At 58.7% G+C, this 16,074-nt stretch overlaps 1 protein-coding gene across 2 annotated transcripts in view; it reads left to right on the top strand.

Moving 5' to 3' along the window:
* CFAP77 (cilia and flagella associated protein 77) overlaps positions 1–16,074 on the top strand; it is a 121,772-nt gene that overhangs the window by 92,380 nt on the left and 13,318 nt on the right. For both annotated transcript variants that reach the window (XM_059410465.1, XM_059410464.1), the window contains exons 4-5: positions 2,644–2,749; positions 5,699–5,800. In XM_059410465.1, the coding sequence (XP_059266448.1) occupies positions 2,644–2,749; positions 5,699–5,800 (208 nt within the window). The remainder of the gene's footprint in view (positions 1–2,643; positions 2,750–5,698; positions 5,801–16,074) is intronic.

Genomic DNA, 16,074 nt, shown 5'->3' with positions numbered 1-16,074 from the left:
ACTGATTTCTAGTCTTGGGACCTGCTCTAGACGCCCTCCAAAGGAGGGAGGGCTGTTTCTAAGTGTGTCCCTGGGGTGGGCCGCGGGACCCCTGTGTGTCAGCTCCCTATGAGGACACTTGTCTCTGGATACAGGGTCTACCCCCAGGAAGCATTTGCATAGTTCTTAATCCCATCTCGAGATCCTTCAGTGGACTACCTCTGCAAAAGCCCTTTTTCCAAATAAAGTCATATTCACAGGTCTAGGGAGGAGGTTGGAAACACCACTTGGAGGACCACCCTTCAGCCCGCACACCCTGGATCAGAACTACATTTGCTAAAAATGCGATTTCCTGGGTCCCCCTCCCACTTCCTAGCTCAGAACTTCTGGGGGTTGGGCCCAGGTGGTTCTTTTTTTTTTTTTTTTTTTTTTTAAGATTTTTATTTATTTATTTGACAGACAGAGATCACAGGTAGGCAGAGAGGCAGGCGGAGAGAGAGCGGGGAAGCAGGCTCCCCGCTGCGCAGAGAGCCCAATGCGGGGCTCCATCCCAGGAACCTGGAATCATAATCTGAGCCGAAAGTAGAGGCTTTAACCCACTGAGCTACCCAGGTGCCCCAGGCCCAGGTGATTCTTATGCACCAGAAAAATCTGAGACTCTGTGGCCAGGGAAATGAAGAAATGATCAGCTCAGATGTGAGAGGCAGAAGCTAGCTAGGACTGTTCACCAACAAAAGGAAGGTCCGAAAGACATGGGAGGGAAAGCAATGAGCCTGATTCACTGTTTCTTCTTCTCTTTCCCTTTTTGCTTAGGATGAACAATGTCAAACATGCACGAAGGTATGAGCCGACACTATAATATACGCCCGCGATCAACCCCCAACACCCAGTTTCAACCATTATCGGTACACACCGCCACCCGTTCCCACTTTACCTGACTGTGATGTATTTATTGTTTGTGGAAGCTCCTTTTTAAAGCAAATTGTCAACAACCAATTACTCCACCCACAAGCCCTTCTGTATTCTCCCACAGAAACACTTGAATAGCTTCCAAACCTCGGTTAACGCTCACTTGGCCCACCCCTTCCCACGGATGGTTTGCTTGACTCGGGGTCCGAACGAGGCCCACGGACGTCACCTGCTGGGTGCATTTCCCAGGTCACTGTCATCCAGCTCCCTTTCTCCTCCTCCCTCCGTGCGGTCCAGTGTTTGCTGATGTCACTCATCCTGCAGTGCGTCCCACACTCGGGCCTGGGCACCAGCATCCTCGCGGGGGTGCATAGCACACCCCAGGCCCCGAGCCCCTTGCGAGCCGTGGCAAGCAGGCCGACCGCGGTGTGTGTCTGATGCGGTGGCCCGGCCACAGGCGGCTGCCGAACCCTCGTCACGTGGCTGGTGCCACCGAGGAGCTGAATTTAGCTTCTTATTTAATTTCGACTAAGTAAAATTCAAAATTTCAAAACTAAATCTTTCGAACACCCCGTGAGTATTTAAAGAAGGGCTCTATGGTGCTGTGACAATATCTCGGCTGGACTAGATCGATAACATACTATCAGTAAGGAGAGGGATAAAATACATCAGTAAAACCAATTCCGCCCGTTCCTTTTTCACGTTGCCCCCGGAAAAGCCCTCGTTACATGGCGACTCGCGTTGTGTTTCGATTCGACAGTGTTTCTAGAAGTCTCATGACCGCCGGGGTACTTTGGTTTCTTTTCCCGAAGCACACTGGGTGGGCGGTCCCACGTGCCTCCCCCTGTATCACTTCGGGCACAGACGGCTGCTTGTCCCTTTCAGAAACGGTAAGATTGATCACGTGGGGAAATTGTACGGTGTGTCTGTCTTTGAGCACAACAGAGAAAGGGGGCATTTGCTTCAGCTGCCGTAGCCTGCCCCACGTAGGGTACGGTCTCCGGCCAGCTCGGCCCCGAACGGCGCTGGCGGCTCCTGGCAATGATTGTCTCCGTCCGTCCTTTCGCTGGGAGCGGCGCCCCGGTGAGTCCCCTCTCTTCGGCTCCATCATTCCCTCCTGCAACCGTGAGCTCCGGTTCTTCTGGGAAGAACTTGTCCTCATCACCTGTCACCTGTGCGGCAACTCGGGGCAGGTCTCACGTGCCACCCACCAATCCTCTGGGAGAGGACACCGCTGCGAAGGGGCGGGGCATCCGAAATGGGGCGCGCAGGGCAAGTGCTCTCCCAGGCCGGAGACCCTTGTCAAGGAGAATCAGAGTCTGAAACTGGAGGCGGTGACGATTGCATGCAGCTCCCCCCCTGCACAAGGAGAAAGAGACTCAGCATGGGGGAGGCGGGGGGGGGGGGCCTTACCGCCTGGGAGCGGGGGTGGGGGTCAGGGAAGGACACAGACAGGGCAAAGCGATGCTCGCTGAGCTGATCCGATGAGATTCTTGGTAAAGGCAGGCCAAGGTGATCAGACACTGAAACCAAGGGGGGTGTGGGGCGGGGTGGGGTTGACTTCACCGATTCTTTATGAAGACGGGCTTCACAGATCAAGGACCAAGCCCAAAGGCTCCAAGGAGGCCGTCTGAAGACCACTCGCGGGGACGGTCTCTGTCGCCGCCTCCCAGCCCCGCCCTGAAGGTGGGGGTCTTCCTTGGTGGAGAGAATGCGGAGCCTTCCAAGACAGCCTCTCTGCTCTTCCCCCCGCAGGCCCTCCACACCTTTCTTCGACCTGCTCCAGCATCGCTACCAGCAGCTTTGGGTGCAGGAACAGAAGGCCACCCAGAAAGCCATTAAACTGGAGAAAAAGCACAAGGTAAAAGCACCCCCCCCACTCCAGAGTGGCCCCCGTTTGGGATGGGAGTGGGGGGAGGGGCTGGCCTGGCAAAGCTTTGACACTGAGATCTGGGCACGATTGTCACAAACGTAGGGGGGTGGGGGGCCGGGGTCAAGCTGCGAGGTGCTGTGCTAAAAGGGTCTTGGTGATGATCACACCCAACCCCTACTCAAGCCCGGACAAGGAAGATTCTGGCCACGGCCCTATGTGCCTCTGATGCGGGCCAGAACCCCGTGTCCCGACTCCTCTCCGGGCCTCCGCCCACCAACCTTCCAGGGCTCCGCACATCCAGAAGTCTGATTTTCAACCAACCCGGCCCGGCCGAGACAGCGGGGCGCCCTGGACTAAAGAAAAGGCTAGGAAGGCAGGATGCGTAGAGAACACATTTCGCTGGACTTCAGGAAAACATTTTGTTCCACAGTGACGACAGGCCACACGCTAAATCCATCGTGTGCGTCACACGCATCGTGTCCCTTAGGTTTGGCCGAAGCCCCCGTGGTGGCCATCGTCCCTGGGCATGGAAACTGAGCCTCAGCACGGCAGTGACCGCACAGGAACGCCGAAGCTGTGGACAGAACCGTATCCCCACGCTGCCCCGTGCTAACGGTGCGAGCGGCAGCCGATCCCGACCGATGAACGCGTGGTGCCACAGGGATTTCACTAGAAGCAGCCGATCCCGACCGATGAACGCGTGGTGCCACAGGGATTTCACTAGAAGCACAATGTGCACGTGTCTGGTTGGTGCCACAATCCAGCCGGGGCCCTCCCGACGCCGTGCTCCAGGCAGGGAGCTGGGCTGAGCGCGCACCCGAGTTCCCGCGTTCCGTCTCCTGAGCACCCCATGAGGCTGGGAACTCTCCGGGTCGTCTCGGTTGGTCCATTTTCCTGTAGGCAAACGTAAGCTCGCAGGGATTAAGCGACTGGCCAAAGGCATCAGAGCCGGGCCTGGACTCCCCTGTGTGTGCGGCCCCAGAGTCTCGGCTCTCCAGGAGGGCGAGGTCCCACTCTGCTAATCGTGGGAAAGACAGAGATGCTCTAGAGCCAAAGTGGGGAGTGGAAGAGTCTGAGCAGGGATCCTGGCGCCTTCAGGACAGGCCAGGAGCGGCACTGCAGGGCAGAGGGCGCCAGGCTCCCCGGGCCCCTGGCCGGCCACCACGACCCCTCCCGCTGTCCTTGGAGGTAGTGGAGCACACGACACCGACTCCTGAAACAGCAGAGTGTTGCAATAACATTTTAATAAGCAGCCCCTGACTAGTTTACTCGTTAATGGCTCAAGAAAGAGTCAACTTACTATGGTAATGAGCAGTTTCGAAGAAAGCCCCGCCGTTACAAGCCGCCTTCGAGCTCCAATTCCGTCGCGCGTTTTAATTAGCCGCCATTTCCTGGCGACTCAGAGTGTCGCAAATCCATGGAAAACCGAGCTCCCAAGGACGCTAGAGACCGCCATGACCAGTGCCCCTCCCCGTTAGGCAGAGCACCCCACTAATGGGAGTGGCTCTGCCCCAGCCCTGGCTGGGAACTGGGGCCCGCTCTGGGGCTGTGACGGCCTCAGTTCCCTCATGGGCGAAAGAAAGGCTCAGATCAGCTGAGGGCCCACTGTGCCGTGCCCAGCGCATAGCAGGCGCTCAGGAAACACTTGTGGAACCAACCCCAGGGTTCTCTTCCTGTTCCAAGGTTCTCTGTGGCTGTACATGGTCTAACAGCAAGGAACACCCAGACCCACACACACGGGCTGGGGCCTGGGGTTGACAGGATGGTTGATCTTGTGAGGCCAAGTTGCCACCATCCGCAGGGAAGCCTGTCTCTCCAGCAGCAAGGGATGTCCTGGGGTTTGGATGGTGGTGCCCCCCCCCCCCATGAAAGTCGCAGCTACAGCTTCCACGCAGTGAGTCTTTATCTCGGGTCCCTTGGCTCAACGCGGAACTCAGCAAATCCTACGGTGACCAACCTTGTCCGTCAGGCATCAGCGATCCATTTCCAGCAGGGAGATCCATTTCCACTTAGGAAGGGGGAACGGGGTGCCTGCATCCCCCCACCCCCGTTCTGAAGGCAGGCTTGGTCACTCTCGGCGGGCTAGCATCTCAGGTTTGCAGATAGTTGCAAAACTGTTCTAGGAGGCAGAGAAGACGGCTGATCCGAAGGGCTTCTGCGGTATCCACAGGCGCATTCAGTGAAGTTAATGGAAATGACTGACAAAATCGGCCGATAAAAGGGGTTCGATCTTCAGCTACTTTTGGGTCAGTTCTATTGCGGTGGAACCGAGGGCAGGTGCAGATTCCGCAGACCCCGAGCTATACCTTGGAGGGCCTGCGGAAGGGGAGTGGGACACGCAGGCTTCCAGCGATGGAATGAGTATGTCCCGGGGATAAGAGGTACCGGCCAGGGGGTAGAGTCAGTGGTGCAGTACGAGGGTTGTACGGTGACAGACGACAGCCACGCTGCCGAGCCCAGCAAATGCACAGACTTGTCAAATCGCTACATTGTCCACCCAAAACGAATGTAACATTCAGTGTTGGCTGCCCTTCCATGAAAGAAAAAAAGGAAAGAAAAGAGAACACAACAAAATACGTGACTGTTACAGATTTTGGAGAGACAGAGCACACGAATAGGGCCCCTCCGGGACCGTAGTCAGGACCGTGTGCCACGAGGATCCCCAAAGCTCAAGTTGCATCAGATTCCAGGAAATTTGCCCCCGGTGAGCTCTAGGGGCCAGACCAGAAACAGATCCGGGGTGGTCCCACACCAGAATCCACGGAGCCGGGGCCGGGGGTGTGGGAGGGAAGCGGTGGCCTCGCAGAAGGGAGGAACGCGACCCAGGGGTCGGCCACACCCGGAGCCCAACCCTCTGCCCTCGCCTCCCTTCGTCGTAGCTCGGACTCCTCCGGGAGCCGGGAGACCGCCTCACTGCCGCATTTGTCTGGCCTGTAGGTGATCCTGGGGAAGCTGTATGAGACCCGGAGCAGTCAGCTGAGAAAGTACAAGCCGCCCGTGAAGCTGGATGCCCTCTGGCAGATGCCTCACTTCCAGAAGGTCAGTCTCGCCTCCAAATGCCTCTTCCCGTACGCACGGCGGACGCCGACCACTTTGCCCGGTCTTTACCCGTCCTCTAGACAGTGAGACGCTGTGGGCTTCTGGCCACTGGTGGGCATAATGACGAATATTACATGACTGGTATATTACCTTGTCATCCCACTGATTCTTCACACTCACCGGAGTTGGGAGGCTGCTGCCACTCTCGCTGCACAGACGGGGAGCGGAGCCCACGCTGGCTTCTGTAGCGACCTTGTGCGGAACCCGGGCCGTTGGACCCCAGAGCCTGGGTGTCTGTCTATGCCACAGAGGGCGCTGTCTGGGTCAAAGCCCCCTCCAGCGATGGGGTCACAGAGGCACCACATCCTGCCGTGGGGGCTTGAGGGGGAGGACGAGCGCACACCACCAGCGCTAGGCTTCCTTGCAGCGTGGAGTTCCTGGGGATGGGGGAGCAAATCTCCACCGGGGGCTGACGCCCGCCGTGCGCCAGCCTCAAAACGGACCCTGGTGTTCATCAGGCCACAAGCCCTGTCGCACCCGAAGTGGGATCTCTCTTCAGTGCCTTTTAGCAGGGGAAGAGCCGTGTGAGAGCCCGGGTGGGGAGGCGCTGTCCCGAGGAGGGGAACAGGGAGATCTGGGGACAGCAGCTTCCGCTTGGGAAGGGAGCTCTGCACGCCGAGCTCGGGTCCAGCCGACCTTTCTAGGGGGCCACGGGGACACGCCTGGCTCCAGGAAGACAGCTGGGCGAAGTGACATTCCCGGCCAGCCCAGCCCACCCGTGGTACTGAGTTAAACTGCAATTTGGACAATGAAGGGGCCAGTGCCTTCCTGAGCCTAATGCACTCGAACAAGCTGCCGAGCGCCGTGGAGACGCCTGCTGCCCACCCCGCCCCACGCGGCCCCGCGCGGCCTGCCCACGCGGCCTCCGTCAGCATATGTCAGTGACCATCCGCCCGCTGCCCATCAGCCCGCACCACCCCGCACAGGAACGTGACCGGGCGCCGAGCCGGAGGCGACGGGAGTCCCTGCCAGTGTCGCTTTGTAGCTTTTCTGTTTTGGCCGGGCGGCCGCGAGGCTCACCCTGGTTTCTCTGTCTCCCCCAGTTTCCTGCCTTTTTAACCACGTTCTCCCCCCCCCCACACACACACAGCTTCCTTCCTGGCCCTTTCTCCGTCATCTTTCCTCTTTTGCTCTTTTTGCTCCGATTTTTCCCTCTGATTTTCTCTGGGAGGCTCCCCAGGGAGGGACAGGAACCCGGAGCTCCGTGAGCACGAGAGGCCGTGGACGGGACTCAGCTCTGCGGTGTCATCCCCTGTCCCCCGGCTCCGATTTAGAATCTGCCCCGAGCTACTGAGGCAGGGGACAGAGGAGGGCTCAGGTGGTCTTGGGCCAGAGGAGCAAGGAAAGGGCCCCCACCCCTACCCCCACCCCGACTCTCCCATACCAGGAGGGCACGTCTCCCAGCCGGTGACCCCACGGTCTCGGCCCTGAGTCGGACACGAACAAACCAGTTTCTGTTTTCAAAAGGGGGGTTTTGACGCAGCTGTGCTACACTCTTCCGGTCTAGACTGCTGTCACTGAAATGTGGTCGGAGCAACAGGGGGCAGCCTGTGAAGGCCACCCCTGTCTTCAGCACCAGGCACCATGCTAAGACATCTCTGTGTACTGGAGTACTTCGTCTTCAGAGCGAGTGCCCCCCACCCCCACCCCCGCGGCTCCGGGGCACAGAGCGGAAGCAGAGTCTGGGCTGTCCTCCCCAGTGAGTGGGCTGGTGGGGCCTGGAAGCCTGGCTCCTCTGACCGTGGGCCCCAAGCCCCAACACATGACCAGCAGCGCCATGGAAACAACGAGAAAGCATAAACATGCCCGCCCCAGGATTCACGGGGCGCTTTTCATCTTTTTGAGGATGTTCGTGGGTTTCTGGGACTCTCAGAGCAAGGCTTGTCCCTGGGCGCCACTGTGGTCAGCCCAGCAGAGACCCTAGTCCCGCAGAGTGATGCCTTTATGGATGCAACCCTTGGTCCCCACTTTGGGGAAACAGTAGCAACGGGAAGCGTTTAGCCCTCACTCTGCGCCGAGCGCTGGACATGCATTATGTCACAGAAAGGACGTCCCCTCGGCTGATATACAACTTGAGGCCCCGCAGGCTGAAGGACCGTGCCCGGTAGGAAAGGGTCCCGGGTTCCGTCCTGAGGGTCCTTCCCTCACTTCCGGCTGTGTCCCAGCAGGTGCCTCTCCAGCCCAGCGGGGCTCCCTTCTCCCCTTCACAGTGTGCATCCTCACTGCAATTAATTAGTTAATTGGGCAATTAGTTGTCCATCTTCCCCAGCAAAATGGGAGCCCCTAAGGCCCATGGCTGTTGTGACCCCCCGCGGCATCCCCAGAGCCCTCCCACCCAGGGAGCGGTCAGTGAGTGTCTGCGGGAAGAATGAGTGAGGGAGGAGATGAATGAATAAAAGACCAGTACGGCGCAGAACGGCAGAAGAATGAAAAAGCCTTTCACAGACTCGCCGAAAGTCCCTTCCCGACCCGAGCATCCTGGCATCCCCCATTCGGGCAGCCCCCACCAGGTCCGGGCTCCAGAGGGCCAGTGCGGCGGCGACGGCGGCCGAGGGCTACGCAGCGTCCTGCCGGGAGCCCCAGGAGGGTCTTTGTCTGTGCCTCGAGTCTGTGCCCAGCCACCGCCCCCACCACCCCAGCCCCATTATGAAAGGGAAAAGCGCTTCCAAAAAAGTTGAACCTGTCACAGTGATGGATAACCTAAATGGACTCTCCCAGCTCAGAACAGATGTCGACGCTGAACCCTGTCAGAAATAATTAAACACCTCGCCCGTGGAAAAGCAGCAGGCAGGGGCGCGGCGGCCTGCTCCCTGCGCTGGGTCAACGCGAGCAAGCTGGCTGCCTGCACCACGCTGCCGGCCCGCGAGGGGGCCGCCCAGACCCTCCCCGGCCCCGGCACCTCGAGGGGCGCTCAGCGGCGTCCTGCCCCCCGCCCCCGCCCGGGACCGTACCCCTGCGACCAGCCACCGGCTGCTTGGGATTCCAGTGCCCATTCTGGTCTGTGCCACCAGCCTTTGCCACCGATGCCTGGGGCCCAGAGAGGGGGTCAGCCCACCGCTGGCCAGTGCCCAGGGCACGGATGCTATGCCGCCAGCTGGCTAAGAGGCTCTCCGGGCCTCGTTTTCCTGACTTGAAAGTGAAGGTGGCACTGTTCTAAAGTATCTCCTCCAAACCGAAGGCTAATGATCCCAGGGTCGCGGCTCAAGGAGCCGTGTGGGAGGGGGCTGGTGGCTCTTGGAGGTGGCAGACCTCAATCCCAGAGTGAACTTCCAGGGAAAACGGCTCAGACGCTTCCCCAGGCTCCCATTTTGGGGAAGGATGTGAACGCACCTCCTCGTATCCCTAGCGGAGGGATTGCTGGGCGTGGAGCCGGCACCCTCTGTGGCCAGATGCAATGGGACTCGTGCCCTTCCCCAGTGTGCTGGGGGCTGCGGGGAGGGAGGAGGGAACCCGCATGCTATGTCTGTGTGCGCACAGGACTCAGGGTCAGCGGCCCTGGGTCACATGGCGACCCTGCCTCTCCCTACCTGTCACATGGCTTTACTGGTCCCTGTCCCCATTCTGTCTTCTGAGCGTGGGACCAGCAGAAGGATTTGATGACACACTAATGCCTTCGGCAGGACACCTGGACTCTGTTCAAGTGTCAACACACGGCATCCGCCCTGGGGACGGGCCTGGTGACCATTCATTCATTCCCTCATTCATTCCCAAATCTCATTCAGCATCTCGGTGCCAAGCCCTGCTCTTGGGCCGATGTCATACTGCCGGAGGGTCCCTGGTGACCAACAAGGGTGACATGGGTCCACGGACAGAGGGCTGGACGGCTAGACGGGGAAGTTCGGAGCGGCTCCATCTGGGGTGTCCAGAAGCCTGAAATGGTGGGGAGACCCCAACCCTAGCTGGCAGCCGGAGCGGGGGGTGGGGCCAAGCCCCATAAATTTACCCCCACCCACGTGATCCTGATAGAGGCTGGCCCACCTGGTCGGGTTTTCGAGGCAGGGACCAGAATCCAGGCTTGCCTGTTGGGGGGCGGGATTAGTACTAAAGCCCACCTTCTGCTCTCAGAAGTGACCCAGTCTGAACCACGCATCCTACGGCCGCCTGATGTTAAGCCAAGAAAATCAGACGGTTCATCCTTCTTTATAATGACTTCCCCGTGATAGCAATCCAAAGACAAATGTGGGGGCAGTGGGTCCCATGTCTGTGCGGCGGCACCCCCACCGCGGGGTAAGCCCGGACGAGCCGGTGACGGAGCGGACGGATCCCGCACGGCCCTCGCACAGACAGTGTGTGGTCCCGGGGAGCAGTACACAGCCACTGAATCGAGGTGGTCTACTTGGTCTACTCACTGCCACGTTCCTGACCCATGACGCGCGCTGTGTGACACCGTAGGGATAGAGGGGCCCACCCCTGAGCGCTCAAGGACCGACGTCTGGGGGAGCCGCCCCCAGGCAGCAGCAGTGGCGATCCCTGGGGCGGGCAGAGGCTGAGGCTGCGTTTGACCTTCTCTGATGCTCCTTTCTGCATTTTTTGAATTTTTACAGTGAGCGTATGACCTTTACAGAACCAGTAAGGCTGGGTTTTGTTTTTGTTTTTAATGTGTTTGAAAGGTAGGGACACTACATCCTTCTTCGGGTGCTTGTCCCAGGGCTCAAGACCCCTTCAGCCCAGTCCCTCCTGAACTCAGAGTCCCTCCGGTGTCGCTGGCCACGCCTGGTGGCTCGCCCTGGGTTTCCATCAGGCGCAGAGATGAGAGGCCGGCGCTCTCCCAGCAGTGAAGGCGGCCCGCTCCCTGAGTCTGGCTCTCTCTGGCCAAGTCCGTGTTATAACTGGAGATCCCAAACCCATTTTGGAGGGAGGTTTGCCCAAGCATCTCGAGGTCACCCCTCACGCGGAACAAGGCGCCTCTCCCCTGACAGACCCGTCTGTCTTCCCCAGTGCCAATACCCACGGACATTACATAGTCATTCAGTCACTAAAGTATGAACAAATTGACTATATTTTCATTTGGCTTTCGGGTCCCGCCCCACTGCTTTAGAATAATGGCCCAAGCTATTAAGCTAACAGTTTGATTTACAAGCTCTTGTGCTCTGAATGCTGGGATCAGACTCCTCTCTTTGTGGAAGACTAACCCTGCCTTGGGTCTCCTGGGCCCCTGACTCCCTAATAGAACCGGAGACGGCGGGAGAAAAAAAAAAAATCAGCAGTCAGCCAAGCAGCGACACCCAGAGATACAGCTGATTAGTGAAAGCTGCTGAATCTAAGAAAAGGATTTTCTTTCCCACCTTTAAGCTTCCTTACAAATCACAGCCGGCTGGAAAGTTAACTCTCTGTTAAACCCCCAGAGCGGGCTCCGAGCCTGTCCACCCGGCTGCTGCCCCCTCTCCCAAGGGCCCACGACATAGGAGCCCTTCTCCGGACAGGTGTGCTCAGCCCCAAAGTCACTCCGTCCAGACGCAGGAAGGACAGGTGCCAGGTCTGCTGCCCCTCCCGGAGGTCCCCGCGCCAGTGGTGTATTTTAAGAATCCTCTCGCTCTGTCGCGTTGGAATAAGAATCAGCCCATGCCGCCGCGTCGGGCACGGAGAGCTGGGATGGAATGTGTCACACGCGGAAACAGGGCGCGAGGGAGAGTGATTCAGAGAATTCAGAGGTCCTGAGGCAGGTGACATTTCTTCCCTAAATATGGATGCCCCCATTAGAAACCAGATCAGGGTGCAGAAGAGCTGCCTCACCGGACAGATAAGAGCGGGGGTTTAGTTGGTTTTACATAATCTGGCACCTTGGAGGGACAGAAATTTTAGGCACCTGTTCATGAGGTGACATTGCTGCTCGATACTGGCAAGTCGCAGAGAGCCGGAGCTGAACCTCCGGGGACAGAACAGGGCGGGAGGTGGGGGGGGCAGCGGCAAAGCTCCTGGAAGGGCCGGACAAATCTGGGTTCCCAGGAGGCAGAGGGAGATGCCAGGCGTCAACGTTGGGGCCCAGAGAGGTGGGAGCTGCCGCTTCTAACTGGGGGCCCCCAGCCTGACTGTCCCCTTTACACTCTGGCACTTGGGAACTCTCGGTTCTCTAGAGAAAGCTCTTCTCCCCCACCAGGGGGCAAAAAACATCTCAAATTTTGTGTTGAGAATCAACCAGAAAATAGACAAGTCAGCTTGTTTGGGCGTCAGGCATGTATTTCTAACCTCCAGAGAAAGCCAGAATCCCCCCTTGAATTTGGGGGACTCAGTGGGACTTCGTGGGTCCCCAATGTCTTCTTCCAGCTCTTCCCCGAGAACAGTTCTTGGTGATCTACATGGAATCTGCCGGCTTGAGCAGGACTTGGGGCTAACCTCGGAGCACCTCACTGCCATGTGTCCTCACGCCTCCGCCTCTGTCACCGGGCACCATGCTGTCACCGGGACGGATCCAGAGCTACCTAGCTCGTGGCCCGCAGCAGGTTCCAGCAATAAACAACGTTAGATGATTTGCTCGTGTGACCTGAACTTCGTCAAAAGTGCGGGCGAGACGAACCAGGAGGCTTGTATCCCTGTGTCTCAAAGCCACAAGCCATCAATACGGTGGACCCCCGGGACCCACCGGTGTCCCTCAGAGATGCAGAGTCTGCCGGTGACAGAGAGCAAGTGTCGCGGAGAAAGTGAGAAGATGGGGCTGTCTGCCGGCCTCTCCCCTTCCCCTCCTCAAAGACGTCGTGGGCAAAGATGGGCTAGATCGCACAACAGAAGTGGGTGCTGGGACCTGGGGTCCAGCAGCTGGACGAGCGGCAGGGGAGTGTGTCCAAGAAGTCCCTCGGAGGCGGCGCTCCCAAAGGCGGTGACGATGAGGATGAGGATGCCCGGGGCTCGCACATCTGGAGCACCTTTTGGGAGCTCCGACGGGCTCACCTTGTGCCAATGCTCCCAATAACCCTCGGTGGCCGAGAAGAGCCGCACTGTCTCAGAGGGGACGCGTCTGTGCCGGGAGGCCTGAGGTCATGTGCACAGGCCCAGCACCCTCGAGCGGTAGAGTGGCGGCTTGCGCCCTCTGGCCGGCTGCCCCAGGCCTCAGGCCTTGGTGGAGCCCATAAATACTACAGACCTGAAACTGAGGTCAGCGGCCAGTTTGGGGCTAAATGTCGGACCTGGGAAGGAGAGTGAAGGGCGGTCAGGAACTGGGCTTTTATAGGTGTCCAGAGGGTCGTGGCCAGCCCTGCTCTGGCTGATTTAAGCCCTTGCAATAAACAAAACTTCCCACTGCCCTGAAAGCCTTTAGATCTTGATAAAACACCGGAGTGTCTTTTAAATTGCAATTTGGCCCCAAGGCTGAAAACAAGACAGGCCATTGATCGAGACCTGCTTCAGGAAAGGGTGGGAGGCAGAGCGGGAGCCGGGAGGGCTGAGCCTGGGGGCTCCCTCGTGCTGGCCTCGTGCTGCACCTGTGAAGTGGGGACAACGGCAGAGGGCAAGGGTCGTGGGTGTGAAGCGCTTGGCATGGGCCTGGCCAGGGGATGGTCGTGGACCAACGCACCCTCTGTGTGGGGCAGGGTACGGAGTCCGTTCCTACGGATGCAACTTGGCTGTGCCTGGGGTCCTCTGAGGAGAGCTTTAAAATGCAGGTTCCAGGGCCGCCCGGGTGAGGCTCAGTCGGTTGAGCATCTGGCTCTTGATTTCAGTTCAGGTCATGCTCTCAGGGTCACAAGATCACGCCCCGGGACAGGGTCTGCACTGACTGTGGAGTCTGCTTGGGGTTCTTTGACCTTCTGCCGCTCCCCCACTCTGCGCACAGGCTCTCGCCCTTCCTCTCCCTCTCCCCCCGCCCCTCTAAAAAAACTTGCAGATTCCAGGGCCCACCCCAGGATCCATTCTAGTGGGTCTGGGGTAGCCTCCAAGCCTGCATTTTCTTTTTTTAAGATTTATTTATTTGACAGAGAGTGTGAGAGATCACAAGCAGGGGGAGCAGCAGAGGGAGACAGAGAAGCAGGCTTCCCGCTGAGCAGGGACCCCGACGTGGGGCTCCATCCCAGGACCCCGAGATCACGACCTGAGCAGAAGGCAGAGGCCTGACTGACAGAGCCACCCAGGCGGCCCCAGGCCTGCACTTTCGGCAAGCGGCTTCTCACATCCAGCCCAAATCTGCCCGCCTCCCCTGAACCCCCGGCCCCGGGCTGAGCGGCAGCCGTGCGGAGACGGTCTCTGCGTGGACGCCTTCCTTCTTGATGGTTCCTCCGGGGGCACAGCTCCGGCGTCAGCAGTGGGGTGCCGTGTGGCAGTGACAGCGGACTGCCCGGGTGCCACGACCTCTACCACGCGGTGCCGTGTTCTCCACCTTTACCCACAGTCACAGAACATTCCTCAACGTGGGGCGCCTGGGTGGCTCAGTCGGCTGCGTGTGTGACTCTTGGTTTCGGCTCAGGTCACCACCCCGGGGTCGTGAGCCCCATGTCGGGCTCGGCACTCAGCGCGCAGTCCGCTTCAGATCCACTCGCCTCCCTCCTCGGCTTCTCCCCTGCTTGCACACTCTCTCTCAAATAAATGAACAAATAAATAAAATCTTAAAAAAAAAAAAAGATTTGTCAGCTTGAACTGCCTTTGCATATATTTATGAGACTGTGGTCAATGTCACTTGAGTCATTTAATATGAGAATTGGTGTGAGTTCATCCGTCTTCCCCTCTGTCTATCCATTCATCCGTCTGTTCATCCATCTATCCATCCATCCATCTGTCCATCCATCCATCTGTCCGTCCATCCATCCATCCATCTGTCCATCCATCCATCTGTCCGTCCATCCATCCATCCATCCATCCATCCATCCATCTGTCCATCCATCCATCTGTCCATCCATCCATCCATCCATCCATCCGTGTGTTCATTCATCCATGTGTCTATCCATCCATCCATCCCTCCAACCATCCATCCGTCTGTCCATCCATCCGTCCATCCGTCCATCTGTCCATCCATCCATCTGTCCGTCCATCCATCTGTCCATCCATCCATCCATCTGTCCATCCATCCATCTGTCCGTCCGTCCGTCCATCCATCCATCCATCTATTTGTCCACCTGGCCATCTAGGCAAGATTGGTTTAAGCGTCTACAGAGTGCCCCAGCAGCCGAAGAACCCCAAGAGCTCTATCAGTGTCCAGGCTGTCGCTCGTCCTCCAGAACGTGCCGGGAATATGGCAGGACGTCCTTGCTGTCGAGCTGAGGACACTTCCCTCCACTCCTATTTCTGACTCGGCAGGGTCGGCCCCGTCGACCACAGAAAGGTTCATTCCTTCCTAAGAGTTGCCCTCTCCCAATTCTTCCTGCTCATTATTTCAATAGGGGAAAAGGGGAAAGACCGTGAGCGCCCAACCCAGCGGGCCACGGACACCACACCTTTGAGCGCGCGCCGCGCGGCGCCGCACCAGCAGAAGCTCGGGCTGTCCGACAGCCGGTATGAATAAGCAATGAGGCACCACCGGGCACTGCGCGGACGGCTCAGCAAAGGACTTAATTTGCAACCAAGCACAAAATCAAAGACGCTGTCAACCAAGGAACCGAGCGCCTGGATAACCACCTCGCACTACCTGAGGAAGCACCGTCAGGTACACTTCCAGAGAAAGTAATTAAGGAATCCCCATTGTCTAAAACCAGCAGCGAAATTTGGAGCTCTGGAATCTGATGCTCGCTGGGGATCCGGGGTCTTCTCCCAGCCCAATCCTTCATCAGGATGAACGGCGGAGGCCGACGAGGGGATCCGCCGGTGTGTCTCCCCCTCGCTCTCCCAAAGACACCCCTCCAGCACCTGGTGCTCCTGGAAGCCTTGTCTTGTCGGACGAGCAGCCGGCAGCAAATGAGGTCACTGCCTGTGGGATGGGGGTGAGATTCATACACGAATCGTAGACCTCTCTGAGATCAGCGAGTGCCAATTAGCATTTATGAGGGACCCGTGGCGTTCACCGTGCCCGGCACCGACATGCGGAACACGGTCCCCGGCGTCGGGGAGTCTACACTCGCGCTCAGATCTACACGCAGCTGCTCCACGTGCCGGGGCGCCCAGCCCGGCGGGAGAGCCCGCTGTGAGCCTGCCTTAGTATTTATAGCAAGTGGCCTCTTCTGACAGGGACGATGTAGACCTGTCTGCAGGGCTGCGGCCCCGCGGCCTCCGCTGGGGGAGCGCGGCTGAGACGCCAGCCGAGTGGCCGGGGCGTCCGCTCCCAGACCCCGGGGAGGGCTGTACCAACGTGCCCGCTT

Source organism: Mustela nigripes, chromosome 9, assembly GCF_022355385.1.
Source record: "Mustela nigripes isolate SB6536 chromosome 9, MUSNIG.SB6536, whole genome shotgun sequence".
In the NCBI taxonomy this organism is placed as follows: domain Eukaryota; kingdom Metazoa; phylum Chordata; class Mammalia; order Carnivora; family Mustelidae; genus Mustela; species Mustela nigripes.
Note: the sequence above shows the minus strand (reverse complement) of the source record. Positions and strands in the feature narration are given on the sequence as shown.